General features: G+C 43.8%; 1 protein-coding gene across 3 annotated transcripts in view; it reads right to left on the reverse strand.

Moving 5' to 3' along the window:
* Positions 1 to 439: 439 nt before the first annotated feature.
* The window catches only part of GPR50 (G protein-coupled receptor 50), a 47396-nt gene continuing 22722 nt past the window's right edge, over positions 440 to 25113 (reverse strand). Inside the window, exons 1-3 of one of the 3 annotated variants that reach the window (XM_040614264.1) lie at positions 8343 to 24579; positions 7668 to 7711; positions 440 to 2529 (exon numbers count right to left, since the gene is read on the reverse strand). In XM_040614264.1, coding sequence (XP_040470198.1) covers positions 1664 to 2529; positions 7668 to 7711; positions 8343 to 8542 — 1110 coding nt within the window. In that variant the 5' untranslated portion in view covers positions 8543 to 24579 and the 3' untranslated portion in view covers positions 440 to 1663. Of the gene's footprint in view, positions 2530 to 7667; positions 7712 to 8342; positions 24580 to 25113 lie in introns of those variants that run through there. The other 2 variants (XM_040614266.1, XM_040614265.1) reach the window with 2 other exon arrangements.

The raw sequence follows: 25113 nt of genomic DNA on the forward strand, positions 1-25113 counted from the left end.
CTAAAGATTAGGCACTTACCCTGCTCAGGGCTTTTGTAAATCCTATATACCTCCATCTCTAGGCACCTACATGCTACTGAGAAGTTTCAGGGTTCAGCCCTGGGAACTAGTCCTGCTTTGACTACGATCCAAGAGAGAAGACTGCACTCTTTGCTCAGGAGCAGGACTGGCTGCTGTCCTTATTAGACCCACAGGGTTCAGACCTGCTTCTCTCCATCACACGGCTCCCACTGCCTCTCAGTACACCAGCATCAAGCCAGGTTTGCTAGCTTGAAGGTCGAGTCGCACCAGGGGAGTTCTACCTGTTGATTTTATGGGACTGTTTCAAAGCAGGATCCACACATTTAAAACCATAAGGAGATGAATTCACAGTGAAGCTAAGGAAAAAAAGAAGTCTTATATACAGACAGCTGCCGTCACACACCCCCACCCACCCACCCCATTAAAGAAAGCTTTATCTTTGCCCATGTGCTTGTTTCTAATGTGATACTGTCCTTTCCAGCACTTCAGGACACTGTTTCCAATGACACAGATAACAGAATTCAGGCTTTAACTGAGAACTGATGTATGAATATGCTTAAGTAGCTTTCCTCTCCCAGGCCAATGAATTTGTACAGCTTTTGTACAGGAATAAAATGGGAAAAAATTCTCCAGGGTTTGTTTTGGGTTTTTTTCACCCAATCAAATTCATGTTATGTAGTGGGAAAAAGGAGACAAGTTTGGAACAAACACTTCCTTCCTCTTCTCCCTTTGTCTGCAAGTGTAAATATTACTGGAACTTAAAAGCCAGCATCTACATTAAACAGATGGGACTCTGCTATGTTCATCTTTTTTGTGATGGTCATGTAGCAGAGACTTCTGAAAAACATTTGGAATGAATTCTGGCCATGACAGGATACTGCCTAAATTAGAATCAGGCTCCAAGAATCTTCCTGCAATTAGATTATGTCATATGTTATATTCTTACTCACAGCCTGGAAAGGAGAGTGTAAGGGTACTCAATATCTGTAGATATTCAATTAAAATGAGTGCACCAGACACTGACTAGGTCTGGCTTTTGCCAGGATAGCTTCTAAACCTTAGGAGAAAAGAAAAAGGGAAATGAACACACATGCAGTGGAAGTCATTGTGCCTATATGTATGCTTATCGGCTAATACTATTAATACCTAACTGAAAATGTAAAAAGTCATGCAGTTTATGCTTTGTTTGCTATAGTTTGGGTTATGTGAATGCTAAAAAAAATAGAATTGGGGGGGAGGGGGGGGAGAAAGGTTTCTTTGTAATATATGGCAATTTTGCTGGCTCTTGAAGGTTGCATTTCAAGCATAACTGCATTTCTTCATGCACTCTGGAAGCTTCCCTTCTGGAGGGTATTGGCGTGCTTGTGGCAAAAGCAACCAAACCTATCAATTAGGCACATGGTTAAAGATGGCATATGAAAAAAAAAAAAAAAAAAAAAAAAAAAGATAAAGATGAGTCATTTCCATTCTGAAAATCCTTACTCAAAGCCTTGATGTCGCAGCGAAAAGCTAAGCATGAAAGGTAGCAGGCTCCTTCTTTGCGTGAGGGGCCCAGCAATACCAGCTGTGAAATGCACACATAGAAAGACTCTTATATATTCTATAAACCACTGTAATCCAGAATAAATAGCACTGTTCTGACTCATAAGTGTATTTCAGCTTGGTTGTTGTTTGTTACAGCTGGAGATGGTTTGCTTTTCATTCCTTCTGTCCCACCCTTGGACACATCAATGAACAGCAACCTGGGAGTTCGGAGTGTCAGCAGTATCCTTTTGTACTCCTTCCGGAAATTCTGGTTGAGAAGCCCATAGATCACAGCATTGAGGCAGCTGTTAAAATAGGCCATAAAATAGCTCAGGACGAAAAGCCATTCTGGAATGTGTGGCTGCACTTTTGAAGGATTAATTGAAACAGCAAGGCCAATAAAGTTTAATGGTCCCCAGCACACAGCAAAAAGGACAAAAACTACAAACATAGTCAAGAAATTCCGGATGTCGGCTGCTCTGAGCTTCTGCTTGCAGTCTTGTCTCACCCGGTGTTTGACTTGAATCACCAAAACCCAGATCCGTAGGTAGCAAAATGTCACGATAGACAGTGGGACAACGAAGTGAACCACCACCACTGTGATGGTGTATGACGTACTCACCGTCTGGGAGAAGGTGCAGGAGTAAATCCGGGGGTCATACTGCAAGGAGCCAACGAAGAAGTTTGGCACAATTGCCACCACCGTGAGTATCCAGGTCAGACAGAGATAGCAGCAGGTGTTCTTCAGGTTGAAGAGCTTATCGTACTGAAGGCTGTGGCAGATGTAGCAGTAGCGGTTGATTGCAATTGCCGTGATGTTGAAAATGGACCCGATGACACTTAAGCCCATCAGGAACCCACTTATCTGGCAGTGAACGTTTCCCATGGTCCATCCGTTATGGAAAATGGCACTCAAGATCAGAGGGTATGGATAAACTGCAACTACAAGGTCTGCGACAGACAAACTGACGACAAAGATGTTGCCTACAAAAAAAGAAGAGACCGTGAGAGGTGAGTGTACTTCCAGATAGACAACTTGCAACTCAGAACTCCTCTTTAGGCCTAACTCTCCTCATGGGCTTCACTCTACCCTCCACTTGGAATCTGAGGCCCTAGAAAATCAGACTTTGTTCTACTAGTGATGGAAACAGAGTAACTAGCATGATTATCCTGCATATTCCACCTTAAGAAAATTCTAAACTGGAAGTGTTACCCTTAACTCAGCTGTAGCTGCGGGTCAGGTTCCAACATTCCTCTAAGTTGTGAAGAAGAGAAGGATTTCACTCTCCTTGTTAATCAGCCAGCACGACTGCAGTCAGCAGGCAGCCACCTAGCATTCACTGTCCTGCAGAGAACTTCATTCCTTTAAATACTATATAGGACACGATACTTTCTCTAACATCACACAGTGACACTTCACATAAGCTCTGTCCATCATTGGGGTGGGCAGGTTAAGTTTTCAGTGGTTTATTCATTGCACTGAGAGCAGTTGCACGGGAAAGGTCTTTTTTGGTCTTTTGCATGTGAACAGGTATATTTTCACCAGAATTTCTGCAGTGTTCATGCTAAGGAGCATGTGTTCTTCCGGGAGCCATGGTGAAGCCAGCCTTTAGGTGCTTATCTTATTTGGTATGTTTTCCTGTTCTGTTAATATTAAAGTTGTCCAATGCAATATGGGAGGTCAGTCACTCCTAAACTGTCTGGACCTGGGCAGGGAATATGATTAATAAGCTGCCGTCAGCCATCTCTGCAGAGTATACGCTGTAGGTTGTTCATATGGAATCTGAAACAAAGAGAGCTGAGAGTCTGTGCAAACAGAAAATACTTTAAGCCTTTCTGAACTGAAAATGGCACATTGCATTGGACAACACCCATCAGCTCCACTGTGTGGAGCAGCCTCGAACGACCTGGGCAACCAGTGACTTTCTAAAAGCAGTTGCTGCTCATTTTATGAGTCTAGTGTATTTTTAGGTAGGCAAAAAGCCCTTCTGTTCCACTTGCCAGTCAGAGTAGAGGAATGCATTAAGAAAGGAACCTTGAGGTCTTTTGGGAACTGGTGTAACTACAGGGCCAGCTATAATGTTGAAAAGAACATCTATCAGTATTCAGCTTTTTGACAACTGAGACAAACTCATTTCAGGAGGAGCTCAACATTGCAGTTAGAGGACAGCGCACTAGAAAAATTAGTTGGTTTTCCTAACTCTGCTATCTTCAGGTATATCTGCAATGGCAGGAAGGAATATATTACTAGAGTACCAGTAAAGGCTATGTTTAACATGTTTAAGGTGTTAACACCTATGCCCCTGTGTGTTACAGGCAACATCCCAGCTGACTGATCACACCTGCACCTTCTGTTCAAACTCTCATATCCTGCTGTCTACCAGATGATATGAAAAAACCACTAAAATTAGGTCTTTTTCTATAGTATTGATGAAATGACTCTCTGAGATCTCAGTTCAGCTAGGTCACTGGCTTCAGTATTTGGAACATACACCCAAGGACTGGCAGAAACGACAACTGCATTGCCGTTGCACTTGGCTCGTTGCTATGTTTGTTGCCAATGAAACCTATCAGAACAAGTCAATAGTTCATATCAGGCAGCAGGGTCCACTTAAGACTGACTGGAAAACAGTTCAGACTTGAGAACAGCCCATGGCAGTGTGGCATTGAGACAGCTGACACAAAGCATCATTGAAAAATAAGTATTAGCAGAGGACATGTGAAGTGCTGAAATCTTTTGAGAGAAAGATTTCACGTACACAAGTTTACAACAGCGCACAACTTCTGTGCCTGCTGTGCCTCAGTGCTGCTTTTTTGCTGATTTAATATCTTATTTGGAGCTTTTTAAAATGCAGTCACTGAACCTGTTCCTCATATAATTACCTCTATTTATGCCCACTGTGAAGGGCACAACCACCTGTGGCCAGGCTTAGTGCTTATGCAGGCACCCCAGCTAGGAAATGCTCTTCAGCAAAACTTTTATTCATTTGATCCAAAATATGCACAACAAAAAGCACAATGTGTCCCCAGCACTAGAATTGCCTTTTGGAAAGGTTTTCAAAAACAATTTTCAAGATAGCAAAACAGAGACAGACAGTTATCAGCAACCCAATTTAGGAGATTCCAGAGGATGCTGGAGACAGACTCCACTGATGGGACTACAACTGTCCCTCTTCACTGGTACTTGTCCCACTTAGATACACATTTATATACACAGGTGGTTGGAAAGCAAGCCTCTGCGTTTTCTGGGGATGAAAGACAGCAGCATTCAACAGCCAGTTCTGAATCAGGCAAAGCAGAACAAAGCTGGATATTCCCTACTTAAGACAGCACATCAGTGAATTTAATCCAAAACTTAGCAAAATCATAGGGACAATTAGCCTCACATCACTGCCAGCTGCTGGGAGAAATGAGCAGTCTCTGTCAGTCTTTCTTCACTAACTTGAATAGTTGGGAGGAAGTAAAAATATAGGGGTGTGTGTGGAAATCTATAAAAATAATATTCACAGGATGGATTTAGTAGCTTGGATTCAATCCAAGAGCACAGTATTGAGTGTATTATTTTGACAGCACTTCATTGCATGTTGCTCCAGCAGGGAGATAATGAAACGATTTTATCAAGACAAGAATAATCTCCTCCTCTACTTGGAGAGCAAACCTGCCATCCTCTGTTCTGTGCTTTCACCTTGCAATCTTGGCTCTCCTATCAGCTAGAAGGCCTATCTCCCTGACAGGGTGTCAGGTGCCTGAAAACAAGGTCAGAAAGGTTCACTCAGTACTATTGCACAAAACCAAACCCATCTTCCATTTTACTTGGCAATGTGGTCGACTTCACGTTTTTGTTCTGGTGAGATGAACATGAAGGTCAGACCGATATAACAGCCACTTGCCAGTCAGTCCTCTGAAAAATCAGCGCATTTTTAACAACTGAGTACTGAAAAGAGGGGACACGTTGCATGCCCCCAATGCAGCACACACCCTTCAAAGCATGGGAACTGGCTGTTGGCTAATTATTAAAATAGGAGCACCCTGAGTTAAACATTGCTTCAGCCTCACCATCCCTGGTCTGCTATGTGACCTTCATGTGCTGGGCCCTGTGGACATCCTTGTCCTCTGTAGGATGAGATCAGACCCTCACTCCCAAAAACACTGCAGAATGGCAAGCCATCTGATGAGTGGCTTTTAGGGAAGGTAAAGAGCAGTGTCCTGCCAACGATCTTCACTACTGTATTTTTTTTACATTTTTTCCACTATAAAACAAAGGAATCCTGCCCATAAATAATACCAGCAGGACTTTATCTCAAATTTAAAATTATCTGCTTCTGTGACACTATTTTCAGATGTATCATTTTCTCTTTGTTGGCATGTGACTATATTTCCTTATTAGCTTCCACATTTTCCGTCCTGTTTTTAACTTCTACTTAGTATAAATTGGTTCATGTGCCACTGTGTTCTGTTCCCCAGCTGTGCTGGAGGAAGGCAAGCCCGTCACAAGCATACTGGCAATACAGACTTGGCCACCTTTTCAGAGAAGATATAAATCTTTCTACATTATAGAGGTCCAACACAAAGCTATATAGATGTATGATACCCTGTTATCCACGAAGTGTTTGGAAAAAAAAACCCACGAAACAACCTGAAGCCCAGCAGCAGAGATTATAAGCACGTGCAAGTAATACAAAAGGGAGTTTATCCCAGAACATCTTCTGCCCTAGTACTCCTGCCTTTGAGCTCCACTCCTGCGTCCCATACTCCTATAATCCTATTTCTGCTCACTACAACAGCCTGCTCCTCTATTCCAGCAGTTCCCTGGCCCTGCCTCTCATTTTGCCTGGATTATCCAACAACACAGGTTATCTGAGGACTTACTGTCAAGTCCTGGTGCTAGGAAATACCGCAATGAGTTCTGCAGATCAATAAAGTAAATTCATAAAGGTCTTCAGTGGCAGGTTGCCCAAACAGCACCTGGCTTTCGTACAAAAGGACATCGTTCTTCTACAGAGATTAACTGAGCATTGCTGTACAAATACAAGGGTCATTGGCCCTGCCTGCCTCAAGAGGCTGTTGGAAATCCCTTGGTGCAGAAGCTCCAGTTGCAGAGATCTAGCCTCTCCCTGCTGTTCCCACACAGCAGCTGCGGGCTGTCCTTTAGTACACACAGGCTGTGTTTTCGGTATCCTGAACCTAGAAGCAGGGTTAAAATTTAAGGCAGGCTTAGGGGGAAAGGAGGTAAAATATTTTTCTGAAAATTGGCTGTTCTTCTACATCTCAGAATGTCCATAGCAAGCACCCAAAACTCTTCTTCTGTTATCCATATGAAACTCTCTCTGGCTGACATTCCTTGCTGAGATACTACAGAACTGTTTGCTTCAGGTTAATAAGATACAGACACTCAATGCAGCCTGAGGCCGACACTGTTATCTGTAAACTCAATACTGAAATTGAAAAGTCCTGAGTGACAGGAGTTGCACCAAAGCCGAGACAGTTTTGTGGATCAACTTCTGCTCGCCCGGCAGCATGCAGCTCCAACTGAGGAGGAAAGAGGGCTTTGCTGCCCAGGGTGCCCTCCTGCCAGCCACCTTGCAGGCATCCGAGTTGCTCCCAAATAGCTGGTGCCCAGCACAGCATTTTGAGGCAAAGAAAACTACATACAACAGCTTCAAGACCAGCAGGTGAGAAGCTGACCCATGACAGACATGAGTACCATGGGGGCTCGCTGCATGAGCAGTCCCCCCATTGTCCCAACCTCTCTCGAGCAGTGAGATCAGATTCTGGTGCCTGTCTGGCTGTAGCCAGAATAGCTGACGCTGTTAGAACAGCAGGTATAGAAACCTGTGTTGAGAAAAACATGCTAAGATACACAGTGACATAACGCTAAAGTTTGTTGGGGTGACTGGCATGTTTACAGTGACACCTTACTATTTGTGGTTTATATAAAAAACGTCTTAAAACTTCATGTTTCTCCTTTCAAGTTTTATGAAAAAACTCAACACTCACATCCACAAGAAGATACACTGGAATTAAGACTCACATCAATCTCAGAGAAATATATATATAAAATAAGGTTCAATAAACAATTTAACAGGCCGTGACTGTAAAGCAAGCCTCTGATGACCACTTACCGTAACCTAACACTCTCTGTTTAACCTTCCAAAGCTTATGTTCACTGCAAAACAGAAACAAAATGTACTGTTTGCTCCAAGCAAAAAGATAAAGTAATAAAAGCTTTATTCAGCATGCAACAAGACTCTTTATTAGCTTTGATAGCCTCCTTTTCTTGTCTATTTTTACCTGCCACTCACTGTGCATTTCCTTATATTTCACTAACCTCCAGTCTGCAGATGTGAAGTGTATACTCGGTTCTGCAAACTAAGGGCAGTTCATAGAAAACACTTTCCAATCAATTTTGTTCTTTTTATAATATAAAGATACCATTGAGTGTGTGCAATCATACTGTTGTAATTTAAACAGATAATGACACTGGGGTGTTGGGGGATCCTGATCCTGCAGCCCTCACCGACAAGCATTTCTTACATCACAAACTCTTAACGGATCACTTTGGGGGAGACAGTGTTCACCCCAGTAAAGACCATTAAGAACCATCTTTCTGTAGGGGACTACAACCCATGTCACTGCTCCATGCAAACTCTTGGCTTCCAGGGCACTGTGAACACTGCATACACAGCAACAAAATGGCACATGAGAAATCCCAGACGGCTAATTGCTGCCTCTTTTCAGCATTCTGATAAGCACTGATGCATCTGACGTGCTTGTACAACAGTCCAGCGTGTACTTACCCATTTTGACAACTGAAAATGTTTGACAGGGGAGCACAAGTGAAAATCAGAGAAACCCTCCCCGAGATCCAGGCAACAGGAAAAAAAAAAAAAGATATGTTGTTCAAGTCATTAATCCACAAATTCCAGTTGAGGATTTGATTTGTGTATTTAGGAAGTCTGTTCAACAAAAGAAATAAACAAAAGAAAGTAAAAAGCATTCAATCAATTATCTGTTATCACTGCTCCATCAGGATTCAGAGGGGGATAAAGCTTGGTTTCCTGCAGTTAAATAGACAATGCAGTTGGGCTGCCCGCTGGTCTCAGTTTCTGACTGTGCTGCATAAAATGATACAGAGGGTAATGAACAGACAGGACTGGAGGTATTGCCAGCCCACAGCATCCTTAGGATGTAAGGCTAGAGTACATGGAGATATCCAATTTAAGAACATCATGAAGGTCCTAGACAAAAGCAGAAAACTCCAGAATAATTTAACTTTTCCTGGCAAAAGTCCTTTGAGATCTCTCAGCACAATCGTGAATTCAGAGAACAGCAGTATGCCCTGGGCTACCGACCGTTACCTGGTTTACTGGCATTGTTCCCTATGGGAAAAACTATGGGCACTTAGTGCTGCCTCCTGCCTTGTGCCAGCCCCACATCCACGCAGGAGCAAGGCCAGGGCAGAGCAGGAGGCACTCTGCAAAGTGAAGTCTCAGCCTCCTCCTGTGCTCTTCATGACCAGATGTTTCGGCATCACTTTGGCATCACGAGTGCAAGCTTCATGAGCCATCTCATCAGTATATCACCACAGTTGCATGAAAGCTGCCTTTCCCTCTGGACCTGTGAGAAAGACTTACTTCCAGGAGGAGGAGAAAAACCTCACAGTATTTACTGAAGTAGAAAGGACCAGCTCCCCAGCACTTCAATTACATTTATTTTGTTATGCGCTATACATTATTTTGGCTGATGGTTTAAGAAAGGAATTGATTACACTGCCAGATAGAGGACTGGATTACTGGATTTAAGATTTACTTTTAGGTCATGACCTTTTAATTGCATTGCTGTCAAAAACATATTTGAGCCATGCCTTCAGCTGCTCTGATTGAATGTAGTGAAGGGCAATCATTTGCAGTGTTTACACCCCAGAGATTCATAACTTTCATTTGGCTAAGGCCATCCAGATTCAAAGTCACTTCTGAGCTCAGAAGTCTGTGGAAATGGGCTGGAAATTAGAGACCAGCCCTGCTCACATGGTTTCTTATCTTTCCTTATATCACTTACCATTACACTGGAAACAATGTAAAGGAGGTGATTTTTTCCCCCAGTGTGATGCAGAAGGTAGCTGGACATTCACTCTCAACTGAATAAAAATTATTTCAATTATTTCTTCTTCTGGACCTTGAAAAAGAGGTCGGCCCTCTTTTGGTACCAGCGCAGAGTGACTGCCCCCTATTCAGAGTTTCAGATATTATAAAATCCAAAAGATGTTTTTAGACCACCCCAGAGAAACACTATTTTGCGAACTTCCCCCTGTTATTCCACATTAATCCTAACATGTCTGGCTCAACTTAGGCACACCTTTGTGAAACGATGATCTGAAGATAGTATAAAGAAAGGGGAAACAATGTCAAGTTGACATTTTACCTACCCCTAACAATGTTCAACTTTTTTAAAATAGCACATTCTGTTCATCTATGTGCCTTTTAATGACTCCTTCCTGTGTTTCCCTGGAAGTTCTGACCCTTCACATGAGGGAAATCTTCTGGATTTCTAAACTTAGCTCTTGTTAGGGTGTTTTTCCTGGATGCAATGATGACAACTAGATCTGCTAGTAATGAAGGAGGAATACGTGGTGGTCTTCATCTGGCTCTCAACATACACCAAAAAAAGTGCTAAGATGTACCCCATCTGCTTACGTGCCCCTGACTCCTGTCATTTAACTGTTATCTTCATCAAACTCGGAGCCTGCAGCCAGGTCAGAGTTAGCAAGCCAACCAACTTAAAAGTTCCTCCCTGTATCGCTTCCAAATGCTTGGGGTTCAGATGGCTCGGAAACACCGGCTGCCTTCACAGCGCGTCCCAGCAAGGCAGATGGAGAGCAAGTGCTGGAGGCAGGAGGCCCTTGGGGCCACCCTCCCATCTGCACCTAGCGAGAGGGAGCCTCAGCACCCCGTCAGCACCAGCCGAGCCCGCGCAGCACGGCCCGCAGTGTCTGACTCCTCAAGGACAGCATGGCTGATGGCTACTTATTCCCTAGGGCAGCTTCCTGTGGGAGCTGACAGGTCTTTGGGAAGAGTCTGAACAAATCCTCCTGCAGCTGTAGAAGAGTGAGACTAGCTACCCAAACTCCCACTTGACACACTGGTTACCAGCACCATCCTCCAAATTAGAGCTGTTTACCCTGCTTTTCTGCCTGAAATCCCTGCTGAGTGGTACTATGTGATTTTAAGCAGCTGCCTAATTCCCATCCAATCTATGTAGGAAGTGCAGGCTGATGCCCTTACGTTTACCCTCACACACTGGCCACAGGAGCACAGAGATGAGCTCTACCAGCCCGTGTTAACTCCAAGCTCGTTATTTATCACCTGGTTTGTAAAGTGCTCTGAAACAGGAAAGGCCCTGTATAAACATAAATGTGAGTTACTGCCAGCATCCATTGAAGTGACAAACCAGCATCCATCCTCTCCTGGTCCCGGCAGCTGTACCACCACCATTTGCCATCTGTTACAATTCTAAAATAAAATCTGTGAACTCAGGCTTAATAGACTTAATAATGTTCTTTTGCTATTGGTGCTGGTCAAAGTGTGTTTCTGGCCTGGAAAGAAGCTATGTGCAAGCAACCAATTCCTAGGCAGCTGTCAGGCAGAGCATATACTCAGATCTGAATACAGCAGACTTTAGTGATAAAAATCATGTCTGACTGCCCTGGTGAGCCCTGCCGAACCGCCTCAGCTGAGCCAGGAGCTGGCTCCTGCTCCTCCTCCTGCTTCACCAGCACAGTTTGTTGACTAAACCTTCGTGACAGCACCAGTCGCTACACCCATGGACCTCCACTGCAAGGAGCAGGTGTCACCCTGCCACCACTAACAGCTCGTTTTGGCCTCCCAGCCTTGCAATCGCATGGATCAGTCTCTCTCCAGTCCCAGCTCTTTCTGTTTATTTGGTGGGGACGAAAGGCTTTTTCTTTTTTTCCTTGTAACTCTTATGAATTGTAGATTGAAATTATGAAGCTAACAAAAAAAAAAAAAATCACCACACAAAAATGTTTCTATCAGTGAAGGACATTTAGCCTTTAATTCATTCTGGACCAAATCTTCTCCAAGTCTGCCACAGGCAACACCTTTTCAGACTGTGGCTGCTCTGTTGGTTAAGCCTCTAGGATGGACCAAAGAAGTTGTGTGAGGTGAGGACTGTCCAAAGCAAAGAGGTAGAGACTCAAAGCAGCCAGCTTTCCCCTATGAAACCCTAAAGGCACTTCTTTATTATAAGGGTTGTTTGTCATACACATAAAGTCCCTTTTGGGCTCCATTGCACGCTGTAACATCAAATTCAGATGCCCTTTTCAAGACCACCTTAATGCCCTTTTTAAAGACTCAGACTTGAAACGAAGTAGTATTGTGCAGTACTCAACTTCAGGAGAGAGCAAGCTGAGCTTAGAACAGAGAGAGAGAGCTCAGTCTGGACACAGACCAGCACAACACAAAATGCTGCCCCGAATCCAGCCTCACTTTCTAATGGAGGCTCGGGACAGAGCTCTGACCCATTCTGATCCTGGCAGCAGGATCTCCTCTCGCATTCTGTCCAACAAGAACAAGAGACTAACATAAAAATAAGTCACTTGCCATACAAAAACAGAGGTAATTTTTAGACACAGGAGTAATTAACATATGAAATAAATAAGCCTTAAATCAATGATTAGAGGGATAGTAATAGAAGAACTTGAGCTGACAGACCAGAGTTATGCTGGGTACACACACTGAGACAGAGCACCTGTGCTCTGAGCATCCTCAGCCCAGGGATGCTGAGAAGGGCTCCTGTGTCCGGAGGAAGCTTATCCCCTTTTCCCACTCTGGGTTGGTCTAAGGAGGGCTGTTTCCCTTGCCACCTCAGGAACTTCAGAAATTCCTGTTCTCCACTGCCAAGAGAGATTACTCTGTGCCAGAAACACTATTTAGCCGAAATCCCTTTCTCATCTGTTTTGGAAACAAATGCCAGTCCTTGAACCCGAAAATCTGATCTCACATAGGTAGGGCAAATCTGAAACAAACCCAGTGCAAGTGGGCTTGTCAATCTGCTACCTCTGCAAGCTGTCTTGAAAAGCATTACATGGAAGTTGTACTGGCCTGCACTTTTCTTACAGTATTACAGGGCAAATCTTAGGTTTATTAATTAAGAAAAACTGTCCTGCAAGCGTCAAAGCCCAAAGAAAGGGGAATGCAGGGATATAAGGAGAACAGTCGTCGTTGCATAACTTGCAGGGGGAAAGCAGACTTGCTTACAGGCAAATGAACACTGCAGAGGTGCATTTAATTTGCCTTCGCTGTTAAATCTGTCCTCACTGTAATTACACAGCAGCAGCATCCTCTTGCTATAAACACATAGAATAAACATGCTAAAAACATGGCTGGCAGGAGATGGAGGGAAAGCAGGCCTGTTTGCCTCCGTCTTTACTCTCCCCCTGGTGCTCTCAGATAATTCTTCAGACTCAGCCTACTTGGGTCTTCCCGTCTGACACACCCAGTGTTCATCCTGACACCCCAAGATCTGATCAGCCAGAGGATGGATGTCTTCCTAAACCAAAGCTGGCCTTCTAAAGTCCCTCCTTCATTTGGGCTTGGGGTGAGGAATTCACTGGTCGAGCAAAGACCTCACTGACATGACTGGTGAGCAGGGGCCAGCACACCCCGCTGTGGACGGAGATGTGCTGAGCACATACCAGATTTCTCATAAATGGCCTTTTCACCAACCACTGTAACAAACCATCTCCTTTCTGCTCACCTTTTCAGCACTGAAAACATAGGGTCTGCTAGTTAAGTACTGAATCAAATAGACATTACCTAAATGAAAGCTTGGGTGTTAGAGCAGTAGCAGGGTGATAATCAGGGAAAGATATTTCTGCACAGCTCCCACCAGAGTTAGGAAAAAGGAACGTAAATGGGATCCCCTTTATCTCCTTTATCTTGTTGTAGGCTACAGCATGGTCCTGGTATGCCTTACAGTGCTGCACTGCAGTTGATTGGTTTTTCTTCTGATGACCTTAATATATTTTTTCAAACACTTGGTAGCCAATGTTATAAAAGTAGGTTATAAAAAAAGAAACATGGGGTAGATTTAGTGTACAGAATTCCTTCCAGTCCACAGTTTTTTTTTTCTCCTGTGGCCTCACACGGGACCTGGCAATGAAGCAGGTACTGCCACAGTATGCACGTGCAGCAAGGATGAGGCTGAAAGAGAAGTGGTACCAACAAGGGACAGGAAAGCAGTGTATCTGGGGGGAGCTACTTACGTTCCTGTGCATAGCCAGCCCTCCAAACCCAGCATCCAGCCCCACAGCAAGGGAAAGGGTTGAGCTACCCAAACTACTGTTCATCCAGCCTTCACAATCTGCTAGGAAGAGGACTAATATTCCTTACATTACAGATGGGGAAAGAAAAAGACCCAAGGTTTGATGGCTTTGTCAACACTATGTGAACTGTGAGAGAAGTAGTGCATGTAAGTTTGAGACTAGAAAGTACAAGAAAATCTGTTCTGGACCTCCTGTTTCATTCACAACTATTTACTAATCCCATTGGAAATGGAGAGCTACTTTCACCTGGGAACACTTTAGGGGCTTTGATACAATTGCATGGGCAAAAGTCCAATGCAAACAGCTAAAGCTGATTCAATCAGAATAATAATGATACTGGAAAAAATTACCTAAAAAACCCAATGTATGCCCTAAAGGATCTTTTCCATTTTCCCAGAAATGAGTCCAAAAAACAGTGTTTCCCAGAACATCATCAAAAGCTTTGCTCCAGATATTCCACAGGGTTTACAGGACTCATGTCAAGGCTGGGTACAGGATGGGCAACAAGAAACGATCACTGATGTGAGAAACTTGGACTAGGGAGTCCCAAATGTATTGCTGGAAGGCATCTGCTTCGGTTTTTTTCCTAACGACTTATAAAACTTAATCGATTATCTTAGAGGTGCAATGGGTGGATATATTAAAACAGAAAAGATGGTTTTGCAGTAAAGTCCACAGTCGACATGTTCTGACATGAGCCCACATGAACAAATTGTTCAAATGGGTGTGCTCTAACATGTAACTCTCAACAGGGAGTCTAACGGTAGTTAATATCCAGGTCATAACTGATGAGGCTGGCAGACACAGACACCTCTGCCATTAACAGCTTCCAGTACAAGAGCATCGCTGGATTCTGCTCTTACACAAACAACATTTTGCCCTCAGCAAAAAACACCAGAAAGAATAAGGCATGGAAAAAAAGGCCATGCATGTCAGCCAAAGAAACTCAGAGGTACTTAGCTCAATTTCCTGATCCTGAAATACCCCCAAGTCCTACTTTCTCATCTGTAGTGATAAGGGCAAGCCTACTTTTAGAGTCGTAGAATCAACACCAAGTGACAGTGCTTTCTGTGTCCCCCCAAACTGCCCCCCCCTTCCCTTTTTACCTCTGCTGAACTTTTCCCAGCACAAAATAAATCACAGAGATTTCTTCTCTCTAAAACTCCTTAACATCCATAAGTTATCCATATCAGGATACTTCAAAGTGTTAAGGGGTAACTTGAGCCTTCTGACTCCCGTTATGAGCCAGGGAGGCTCAGAGAGGGCTGCATGCGAGCCCTTCCATGCCAATCCCGCATGGTCCTCTCTTTTCAGCCAGCTGGTGGTTGGTGAGGGAGACTCTGCTCCCCCTTTCAGTGTTTGTATGGCCAAGGGTATCACTGTGAAACCCATTGGTGACAACAGAGCTGGAAGGGACCCTGGGAGGTCGGTTGACCATACATCTCAGACACAGTGTCTCCTCCTAAAAATTACTGACACAAAGGAGCATTTCCTGATTGACATTTCCCTTACTCAAACCCAGGCTGCCTTGCTAAAAAAAGATGTTTAGACAAGTGCTGGTTGAGCAAGCTCAGAAACAAAGGAATAATTCAACAGCATCTTAAGTCAGCTGAGACCTGCCCCCAGGCAGGGGCAAAACAGAGGAAGAGCTAAGGCTTTCCACACTGCCTTCTGCTCCTGAGTGCTGGAATTTCTCAGTTTTAGAGGGCACACTTCCATGTGCCATCTTCTTCAAAGACAAGGGAAATGGTCAAGATTCCTAAGTTTCTAAAAGAAAAACCTCACTCACTCCATGCAATTTCTGAAAAGCCCTCTTCTCCACTCCTAGACTTTCTTTATCTAAGAAGAGCATTTTTAAGGAGCTGTCATGCATTAAGCCTAAGATATTACTTCCTGCCTCCCAGTCTCTTCAGAGCCTTTTGTGACCCTCCATTTCCTCTCTTTAGTAGGATTCACTGATATTTTTCATCTAATTGCTGAAATCCCATGTTGTTTTCTGTCCCCAGTGAAGTATTTTTGTTTATCAATAAACTCCAAAGTGACAAAAGATTTAAGGATGAACTGAAGCATGGGCTTAATACAGTCTTGTAGTGAGACACCCTCGTGTCCAAACCCAAACACCGATGTCATATATTCATCATGAAATCTTACAGCTATTTGCAATATCACATATCATTAAAGGTACCTTCCAGAGAGGTGGTTGATTTGACAGGGTTAGAAAGGATGAGAATCTCTAGTGCTCAGCAGGAGTGTATCACAGGCATATATCAAGGTAGGCAACAAAAACTCACAGCATGTTGCCCACCTCCTTCTTCATCGGGAGCCCCAAAAGCAAGCTGTTAGATACACAGACAGGACAGGGAGATCTAAGGCGAGCTTAGCATGCACTACAAAGAGCTTTGAGGAAATTCTGTCAAAAAATTTGCTTGGCACATTGCCGGAAACAGATGAGAGCTTTGCACGTTAATGAGAAACTGCGTGGAGTCCAGCAAATGCTCTCTGCTTTCTGAGCAAAGCTGGCAGCAGGGCGTGATATGATGTGCATTTCCCTGAAAGGCATGTGAATGCACCGACATTGGTTGTACATTCATTTAGGCACCTCAGGAAACACCTCTGAGAACAAGGAGGTCATCTTCAGTCTGGCAGGACCACCCTTGCACAACCACATGAAGTTTTTAACAGATTTAAATAGCTCAGTCAAGTATCTGTATATATTCTATGGGATCCAGGGAGTTATTTGTAACGTCAGAGCTAGAAGGAACCAGGATTTGCAGCTTCGGTAACAGATTTACAAAAAATGACATAGGCTAGCTCTTGCAGCAAACTCTCCAGTCTGAACCACCCAAAAACCTCCCCAGCTCCAGGCTGGGGAAGGTGCATCCCAAGGAGCACAAGCCCCTGTCTGCTATCTCAGCAGATGTAACAGCCTTCAGTTGGGAGCACAGCAGAGAAACACACGGTGTTGACTGCACTGCAATGAAAACACAAACCCCAAGCGATGGCCAGAAACCGGCATCTCGGCACCAGGAGTGCAGGGCATGGAGTTTAACTGCTAATTAGGACAAGGCAATAGCAAAGCGCAGAACAGTGGAAGGGGCCAGCTTTTGTTCCCTCAGGAGTTCTAAGTCTTTCCCAAATTCAGCTACATAACACACCCTTTAAAAGGAGAGCAATGGCTTCTGCATCAGCAACAAAGCAGAAACTCTCATGATGGCCAGCACTGCCTTCTGACACTAACTGTCTTTTTACCATTTATTCAGGAATAAAACTCTGAACAAGGCAGATTTATATAAAATGACAAATAACAGCTGTGGGGAAAAGAAAAAAGTGCCGCACTTCATGACAACTCTGTAAGATTCTGACAGCCAAAACCACACTGCCAAAGTGGCAAATACAGCTGAAAAGCCAAGACAGAACTCACAGCAACTGTTAAACCAAATGGGAGCTTGTAAAAGTAAGGGCCATTTTCCCTTTTTCATATTTAGTCTCAAAATATCACGTAAAGAAATTCAAGCAGGCTGAGTGATTAGGGCAGAAGTGACATGAGACCTCTGCAAAGATTTCAGATTAAAAGGTAACTGTTAATACCCAAGCGGTTCTTAAAACCCTATGAATATGTTAATCTGGTATAAACTGGAACCCTCCAATATTAAAGTAATAAATCTTACCTGATTGGATCTTGCCGTTATTCACTTGGTGTTATAATATTTCTTAAAAATATGCAAACACTCAACATGGAGGATGCTGATGGGTCTGTACCATCAATATGAATGTAGTCCTGGAACAGACCACATGTTTCCTTCTTCCCAGATAGGTCAAGGCCATACCTGTTTCCCAGTACCAGCACTCCCAAATTTTCTACACCACCAGGCACTGGTTTCACCCATGCAGGCTGCTGGGAGTGGCAGCAGGGCACAGGAGCGCACAAGGCTTACACAGGTCACACCTGAAGTTGATTTTGTAGAGGTACCACAGCAGCCACTGAGAAATGCTTGGGACTCATAAGTATCCTGCAAGCCAAGCTATACATTTGCCTGAAGGATGCTGATCTCCAGAGGGGACAGGATGATCCTGCTTCAGTCACCCAAAGTGAACATCGAAAAACCAAACAAGTACCTAACCAGCCAGACAGCCCAGATTATCCCACAGCATGAGGATGCTGTGCTGACAGGTTTTGTTCTGTATTTCTTTAGAGGGCAGGAGGTGATCGCACTGCTTAATTCTGCATTTAATTAGTTCGAGCTATTCTTATATTGGAGCACTGACAGTAAGGACAAATAAGAGACCCATTCTTGTTTCAGGCAAGGACATTCCCAGTTAATTGACATGTAGCCTTGAGCAAACCACTACCTCTGCATGTTTTGGCTTCCTGCTCTGCCGGCAGAAGATCTGCCTTCCTTGCATTCATCGATGTTGAACAGTACAAGGACATTGTTCAGTGGATGGCAGAATAGAAAGAGAAATTAAAGTATTTCTGATGCGCTCACCTTTTGGCTCTCAGACAGTTCTCCCAAACTAAACACTCCGTTTTGAACAGCCTTGTGCAGAGCAGTCTCAGGAGCCTGCGATATGCAAGAACAACTGAAAGAAGTGGGATAAAGCCAGCAGAAGCACAGCCTTATTTACTTGTCCTGGCATTCTCCTCAATCCTCCAAACCAGGTGGGGTTTAGATGAGAAAAGCTGAATTGCAGCACATGCAAGTGTAAATTCAGTAGGCAACACTCTTCCTACGCAACTAGGTGAAGCCGTTACCCCACCATGGTATCAGAAGCACATTTTGCTCCTAGAGGTGCTGGGACTGGAGTTTCTGGCCAAGGAAAAGGACGGGGCTAGCTGGGTTACCAAACATCCCTGAGAATTCATAACAATAGTGGTCTGAAACAGAAGAGCCCTTGACTAACTCCTAACTTGGACCACTGCATCCAGCGGTTATCCTGCAGCTTCCACTTGGCATGGAAATCTTCCACAGTCTAAGCTGGACGCAACTGAAAATGGTCCTGCTCCATTCCTAGACTGTCAAAGCTTCTATGATCGCAGCCTGTGTCAGTTTGCAAAGTGCCCAAAGATGTCTTCCAAAGAAACCTCACCAGCTGATTTCTAGGGGTTAATTGGAAAGGTCCATTGTAAATCACACAGCATGAAAACAAACACACTGTTGTCCTCCTGGCTCAAGGCAGAAGCTGCCTACAGCCTCACAGGTCAGCATCTGAGAAGGCAGTGATGCGACTCATGGGTAAACTATGAGTGTTGATTGTTTAACTTATGCCTGTTTTAGAACAGAGGTGATCACACAGCTTGCAGACAATTCCCTCTTTGTAACTGCAGCCCGAAGCTAATTCCTTGTTCCCAGAGACCATGACCTCAGGAACTGAGGTCTGGCCTTGATTTCCCCTTCAGGCTCCTGCTGCTTGCACATCTCCCAGTGGGTCTCACTTAACAAAAAGCTCACACATACCTCTTGGCTTCCCAAAACTGAACACTTGCTCACAAGCCAGGAAAAAGAGCTTTGCTGCCTAAGCACAACAGCATAGCTTTGTAACCCTGGCCATAACAATAGCACTATGTAACAGCCAAGAAGACTGAAGCAGCTAAAACTACCAGCAACTGTACAATACATTGCTATGTGACAGCAACATCTACTCAGGAAAGGAACACGTGAAGGACATTGAGGTACTGAGAGCAAAAGCAATGACATTTTCATCAAAAGAACAAAACATCCCCCATGCCTCCCATACGCACGCACAGCATGACACGCTACAGGACCCTGCTCCCACGGCCCATTGTGGGAACATTTCAACACATGTGGCAGAGGCTCAAAGGCGATGTGACTCCGTGGAAGGGATACCTGCAGAAGTGTCTGCGAAGAAGCCTTGCACCAGAAGCAGCTACAGCTGCACTATGGACCTCGGAGTGCTCTTTGACAGGAACCGACCTATTCTCTTTACTCCATTTTATTATTTGGATTTCTTTACCAGCACTTTCTATACAAACCTCAGATGGTCTGGTAATTATGGAAGACAGGGCACCGCAAATCATTGTTATGGTAAATACTATAAGTTTCTCGGACTCCCTGAAAGATGAGCATGAGCTGAAGCACGTGCAGAGGCTGCTTTGGGATATTACAACAATGTCAGCTTTCAGCAAGTCAATTCCAGTAATCACAGAATCACATAAAACAGAGCTGTTGCCTTCCTCCTTGAGAAACAGGGAAATACCAAGAACAAAGATGCATGTCTGGAGACTCTGGACACCAACAAGCTGTTCTCATGGGCTCAAGCAGCTAAACCAACCTGAACATCCACACAACCACCCCAAAAGGCCCTGTGTTGAGGTAGACATGAAGTTGCTCCTACATATTTGCTATATAAACCATAAATTACAAATATTTCAACACACGAAGATGGCTTTCATAGTAAAAGCACCTACCAACAACAGCTGGACATGAACACACTCTTCCCTTGTAGGTATAAACCTCAGAGTATCAGTGCTGCTCATCCCTGGTTTTCATCCCAGTTTCCTGGAGAAATGAAATGTCAGCTTTCTCCAGTAATTTTTGTTCCTGAAGGCCAACTTCATTCACATTTTAGAGAAGATTGAATGACTTATTTGGGAAAAAAAAATAAATTCTGTAGAATGGAAACTGGTGCCCAGCTGAGCAGGGGTATTGTGAGTGACTGTACTCATTAAAAATGTGTAGGGTGACCAAGTTTTCCAGAAAACTGGGTAATTTAGTCATTACAAAACCACAAACTGGGACGAGTTTTAGTTGAGTTCATATTCACACAACGCAGAACCAGCCTATGGGAAAACTGGCTTCATTTTGATGCTCAGTATTTAACTCATCTTGTGTATGAATGATGCTAAAGACCAGGAAAATCAGATGTAACATCGCAATACTATTGAGAGAATGCTGCTGGCTTCAAGTCAAATTAACTCATTTTCCATGTCTCAGCCTGGAACAGGAAAACTGAATAGCTCATTTTGAGCAAGGAGTTATTAGCAGAAATCTCTAAACCAAGATTTTTCCCTGAAGTCCTAACTGCTTCAGCACGACTAACGATAACACTTGGCATGCATGTTTCTTGGTAGGACTTGCAAAATCCAAGACCAGGAAATTAGCAAAGAATCCGCAAAAGACAGACATGTCATAAATAACCCAAAGGTGGAAAAAGTCTCCATCAGAGGTTAGACTTCAAGTGATACCAGAACCTCTGTCCATCAGGCACAAGCAGGCCCCACCATGGAGACCAGACACAGGTCTCCTGAAAGGAAGCTCCAAGCTGACACTGAATAATGAATAACAAAAATCCTTGTGCAATTAACAGAGGCAACTTCTTCATTGCAGGCATGTTCTGCAGTAGCCTCCAACAATTAGGACTGCATATACCCAGAAATGAAGTCCCATGAGTTTTCCAAGAAAAGGTACCATCACAGAAGAAAAAGTTGCTATAAAAAGAATAAAACTAAACTAAATCTGCTTAAAAAACATTAAGAGGGCAGTAAACCTAGTTTTAAGCAGAGCAACCACCATGTAATGTTGTAATACAGCAGCATGATTGTGGGTTACCTAAATTGCCACCCAAGAAAAGAAAAAAAGAAAAAAAAAAAGGCAAGACAAAGAGGCTGAAATGGTGTTAGCTAACATAGATAAATCATTTCGCTAATGGATTTGATGCTGACTTAATCTTCTTACTTGGCAGTGCCCTGAAAAGCCTGCTTTTTCTGCCTTCCCTTACCTAAATGAAATTAACCTATTCCAGAAAATTAAGAACACTTTATCAGGCCACTGAAGGCAGACTGCTTTATGGGATCCAGACCTGTGTTATTCCATCCAAGCAGCAAGAGAAACTTTGTAGTTTAAGAGACCTGAAAATGGGAGGATTGGCAAAGCGTTGCATCTAGAGCCTCATCGCTGCTCTCTTGTCGTGCGCTTTCCGGCTGCTTGGCACGCTCCAGTACATGGGTTGTACAAACAACCTTTTATTTGGAACTAGAGCATTTGGCTCTGGCTACAACACAATTTGTTCTTCAGTACTTCAGAAAATGCAACTTCCAGTGCATTTTCTGAATGAACAAAATGGGAACAGAATACTTCACTGTGATTTCAAGCTCTTCTACTTTCTTGATAAAACTGAAGTGGGGTTTTTTCCAAGTATTACATGGAAACCTTCTCTGAAGATGTCAAACCCGCTATTTTATCCTTCCTCCTAACACATTTTTTTTTTTCCAAAATTACTCTAGGAAATGGATGACTTCCTCCCATTGCCCACTCCCCTGGAAGGAAACACATAAACACTCGCAACTCAACATTTCAGAGGTCCCACAGGTTTGAAAGCCAACAGGGGAAAGCCTAAACGTAAGAACTGAAGGCCATATTTCCTTCCAGTATTAACTACCCAATATTAACTGGTCACATTCTGGAATGAAGGCTGGGAAAGAAAATTTGACTAAAGAATTGCTCCATCAAGAAGGAAGCCCTCTCAGGCAGAAACAGAGTTTAGTGCATCAGGAATGATGCTCAACCTTTGAGCTCTGCCTGTAGGAAACAGTAAAAATAAACAGTTACCTGTAAAACCCTTAATGCCGATGTTTAACTCTTTCATTCTTGAGACATGAAGTAGGGCAGGAGGAAACATGTTCGAGAATGACAAGACGACGTAAGGGTCTTAAGTGAGAAAAAGCCTGAAGAAAACACTACTGGTAGGATGCACTATGCACCTATGGCCACACAACTGTCTGAGTGGATTTCCTACTCTCCGGGGGTACCCGCAGGTGGGACTGCAAAGGCTGGCAGCACAGATGAAAGCGCTGGGAGCTGATGAATAAAGCATCCCCTACTCTGGTACTGCCTTCCTGCTGCAGAGCCAGCAGGACAATTCCCTCTCTAACATGAGGTTGCATTCCATGAATAGAGAAAAATCAGGAGCAAGTCTTCAAGGTCTTTTCCAACCTGAAAGATTCTACGATTCTAAGAGCAAGATGTGCAGGACGATGCTTAGAACTGCTACTAGTTCATTTTAATTTCATAAGCCACCCTCAGATTCATTCTGTGACAGACATCACAGCAGGAGCACAGCGCTCCTGCCCTCCTGGGACGGCTCCAGCCTGCAGAACTGGAAGAAGAAAAGTATATCCATCCCCTCCCATTTCTCTCCCTGTTGCGTGCATATAGGATTGGGCTGAAGGAAGGGCAAAACCAGGAGACAGGTTGTGAGCGAGCAAGGGAACAAAGACAGAGGGACCACTGGGGAAGTCAGTGGGTCAGGGCATTACACACTCCCCCAAGGGACCCAAAAAGCACAGCTTGCTCTCCACTTCTGACACTTCCAGGGAACAATGCAAGACCCATGTCAGCAGCAGCAGCAGGCTCAGCCCTGCCCCTGTGGACATCAGGGCCAGGCAGAATGACACATCTGCATTTCAAATTATCCATTTAAGCCAGGATTCACAGATGTTTTTCCCCTCAGACCGTTGTGTCATAGGAAGCCAAAGCCAGTTCTCACTGAATCAGTTGTGACCCCTGCAAGAAGAAGCAGCGAGTCTTAAAACATGCTAATTCATTTCCCCACAGGCAAAGCTGGAAAATGAAATGCTCTGTTCGCAACGTGCAGCCCTGAGCCAGGGTAGCATGCTAGAGACTGCGTGGGAACAAGCCCTCTGAAAACAAACCCAAGTCCGCTGTTTCTTGGAAGTGTCAGGTCCAGCACCTCTGGGCACACGATGAGAAGGATGTTTTGTGCCTTACCTCACCACGGTGCGTCCTACGACACGTTTGTAGGCGATGTGTCTGTATCACACACCCACTAGCTTCAGGCTATGACAGTACCTTTTTCTTCTCTAAATATTTACCCTCCCTCCCTTATACATTCTCCTGCAATGTGCAAATGGTTTAAAAACGTGATATCAGGATCTAGTGGGAGTATTACCCATGTACAGGGTTTCGTTGTAAAGGAAGGCAAAGCTGGCTTTCCTCCGTATTATGAAGAAAAGTAAAAATGTGTTGGGAAGGTAACTCCTGCTGATGCTATTTAAAGTCCAGGGAAGGAAAGCCCTACTTCAGTGCGTATCAAAGTCTTCTGATCATTTACAGATTTCTTTGCATGGATGTGGTCTTGTGTTTACATCAGTATTTGCAGCTGCTGCAACAGTTACACAAACATTGAGGGGACACACATTCAAAAGCCTAAAAAATGGCATGCCTATAATTATGATCAATGTTCATTACAAATCATTCAAGAGCTCCTCCAATCCCTAATACAGGGCAAAACAGATTTCCGAATTTACCAGTGGTCTGGAGATGTATTTTAGAAACTTCAATGACATAATGTGAGTTACCCACATAATATCCAAGACAAAACTAGATATTATATAAAGCCCGGGTTAAAAGCCACAGCTTCAACTCTACAGCTCACAGACTATGCAGTCATTTAGATAATTACACAGATTTTTGACTCTGGCACACATTATCATGTGATATACCTCGCAAAACTAATTTCCCAGAGATACAGTCACAGAGGCCTTAGTGGAGGACACCACACAACCTCATCTAAAATAAAAAAAATAACAACACAGTATCTTCACAAGAGATTATTGAGGCACTGAAAGGATGTGGAAAATTGGAAATAGCATCCATGCTGAGAACATAAATGATCCTTCTTTTTAAGAGTACAGAATTGGATTACTGCTTCCCACTAGGAAAAGCAGAAAAACATTTGCAAACATGAGTCCTATTATGAGACCCATAAATGCACATCCCACAGCCTAGGGAATCCTTCATGTCCTTACCATCCCTCTCTTCTCATTTCTATCCCACTCCCTTGGTGCTTTCTTCTGTTTTTCAGCCAAAGGACAAGGAAAATGCAAGTGTGGTGGCACATCTCATGCTGCTGTAGGAAATCCACCCACTTGGTACTTCCCTTCTCAGTACAGACAAGTCTCTAGGGTAAATCCCCTCCTCCACCTTTTTCTGCTACTTGGGACGTTCCCGAGAGGGCTGATCCTGGCATAGCGAAGCAAGGGTGAATGCTCTCACTGCTTCTGCAGCAACAACTCTAAAAAATGGTTTCGAAGGATGTATTTAACAGGGGGTTGTAGGCAAGTGATGAAGTTGTGTCTGGTGCTTTTCTATTCTTCAAACTCCACCTCATCTCAAGGCAAGAATTTTTTTTTTTTCAAGTCTTAGGAGGATAAAAAACATCAAGCACCACAAAAAATAAAAACTGCA

Source organism: Falco naumanni, chromosome 14, assembly GCF_017639655.2.
Source record: "Falco naumanni isolate bFalNau1 chromosome 14, bFalNau1.pat, whole genome shotgun sequence".
Taxonomy (NCBI): domain Eukaryota; kingdom Metazoa; phylum Chordata; class Aves; order Falconiformes; family Falconidae; genus Falco; species Falco naumanni.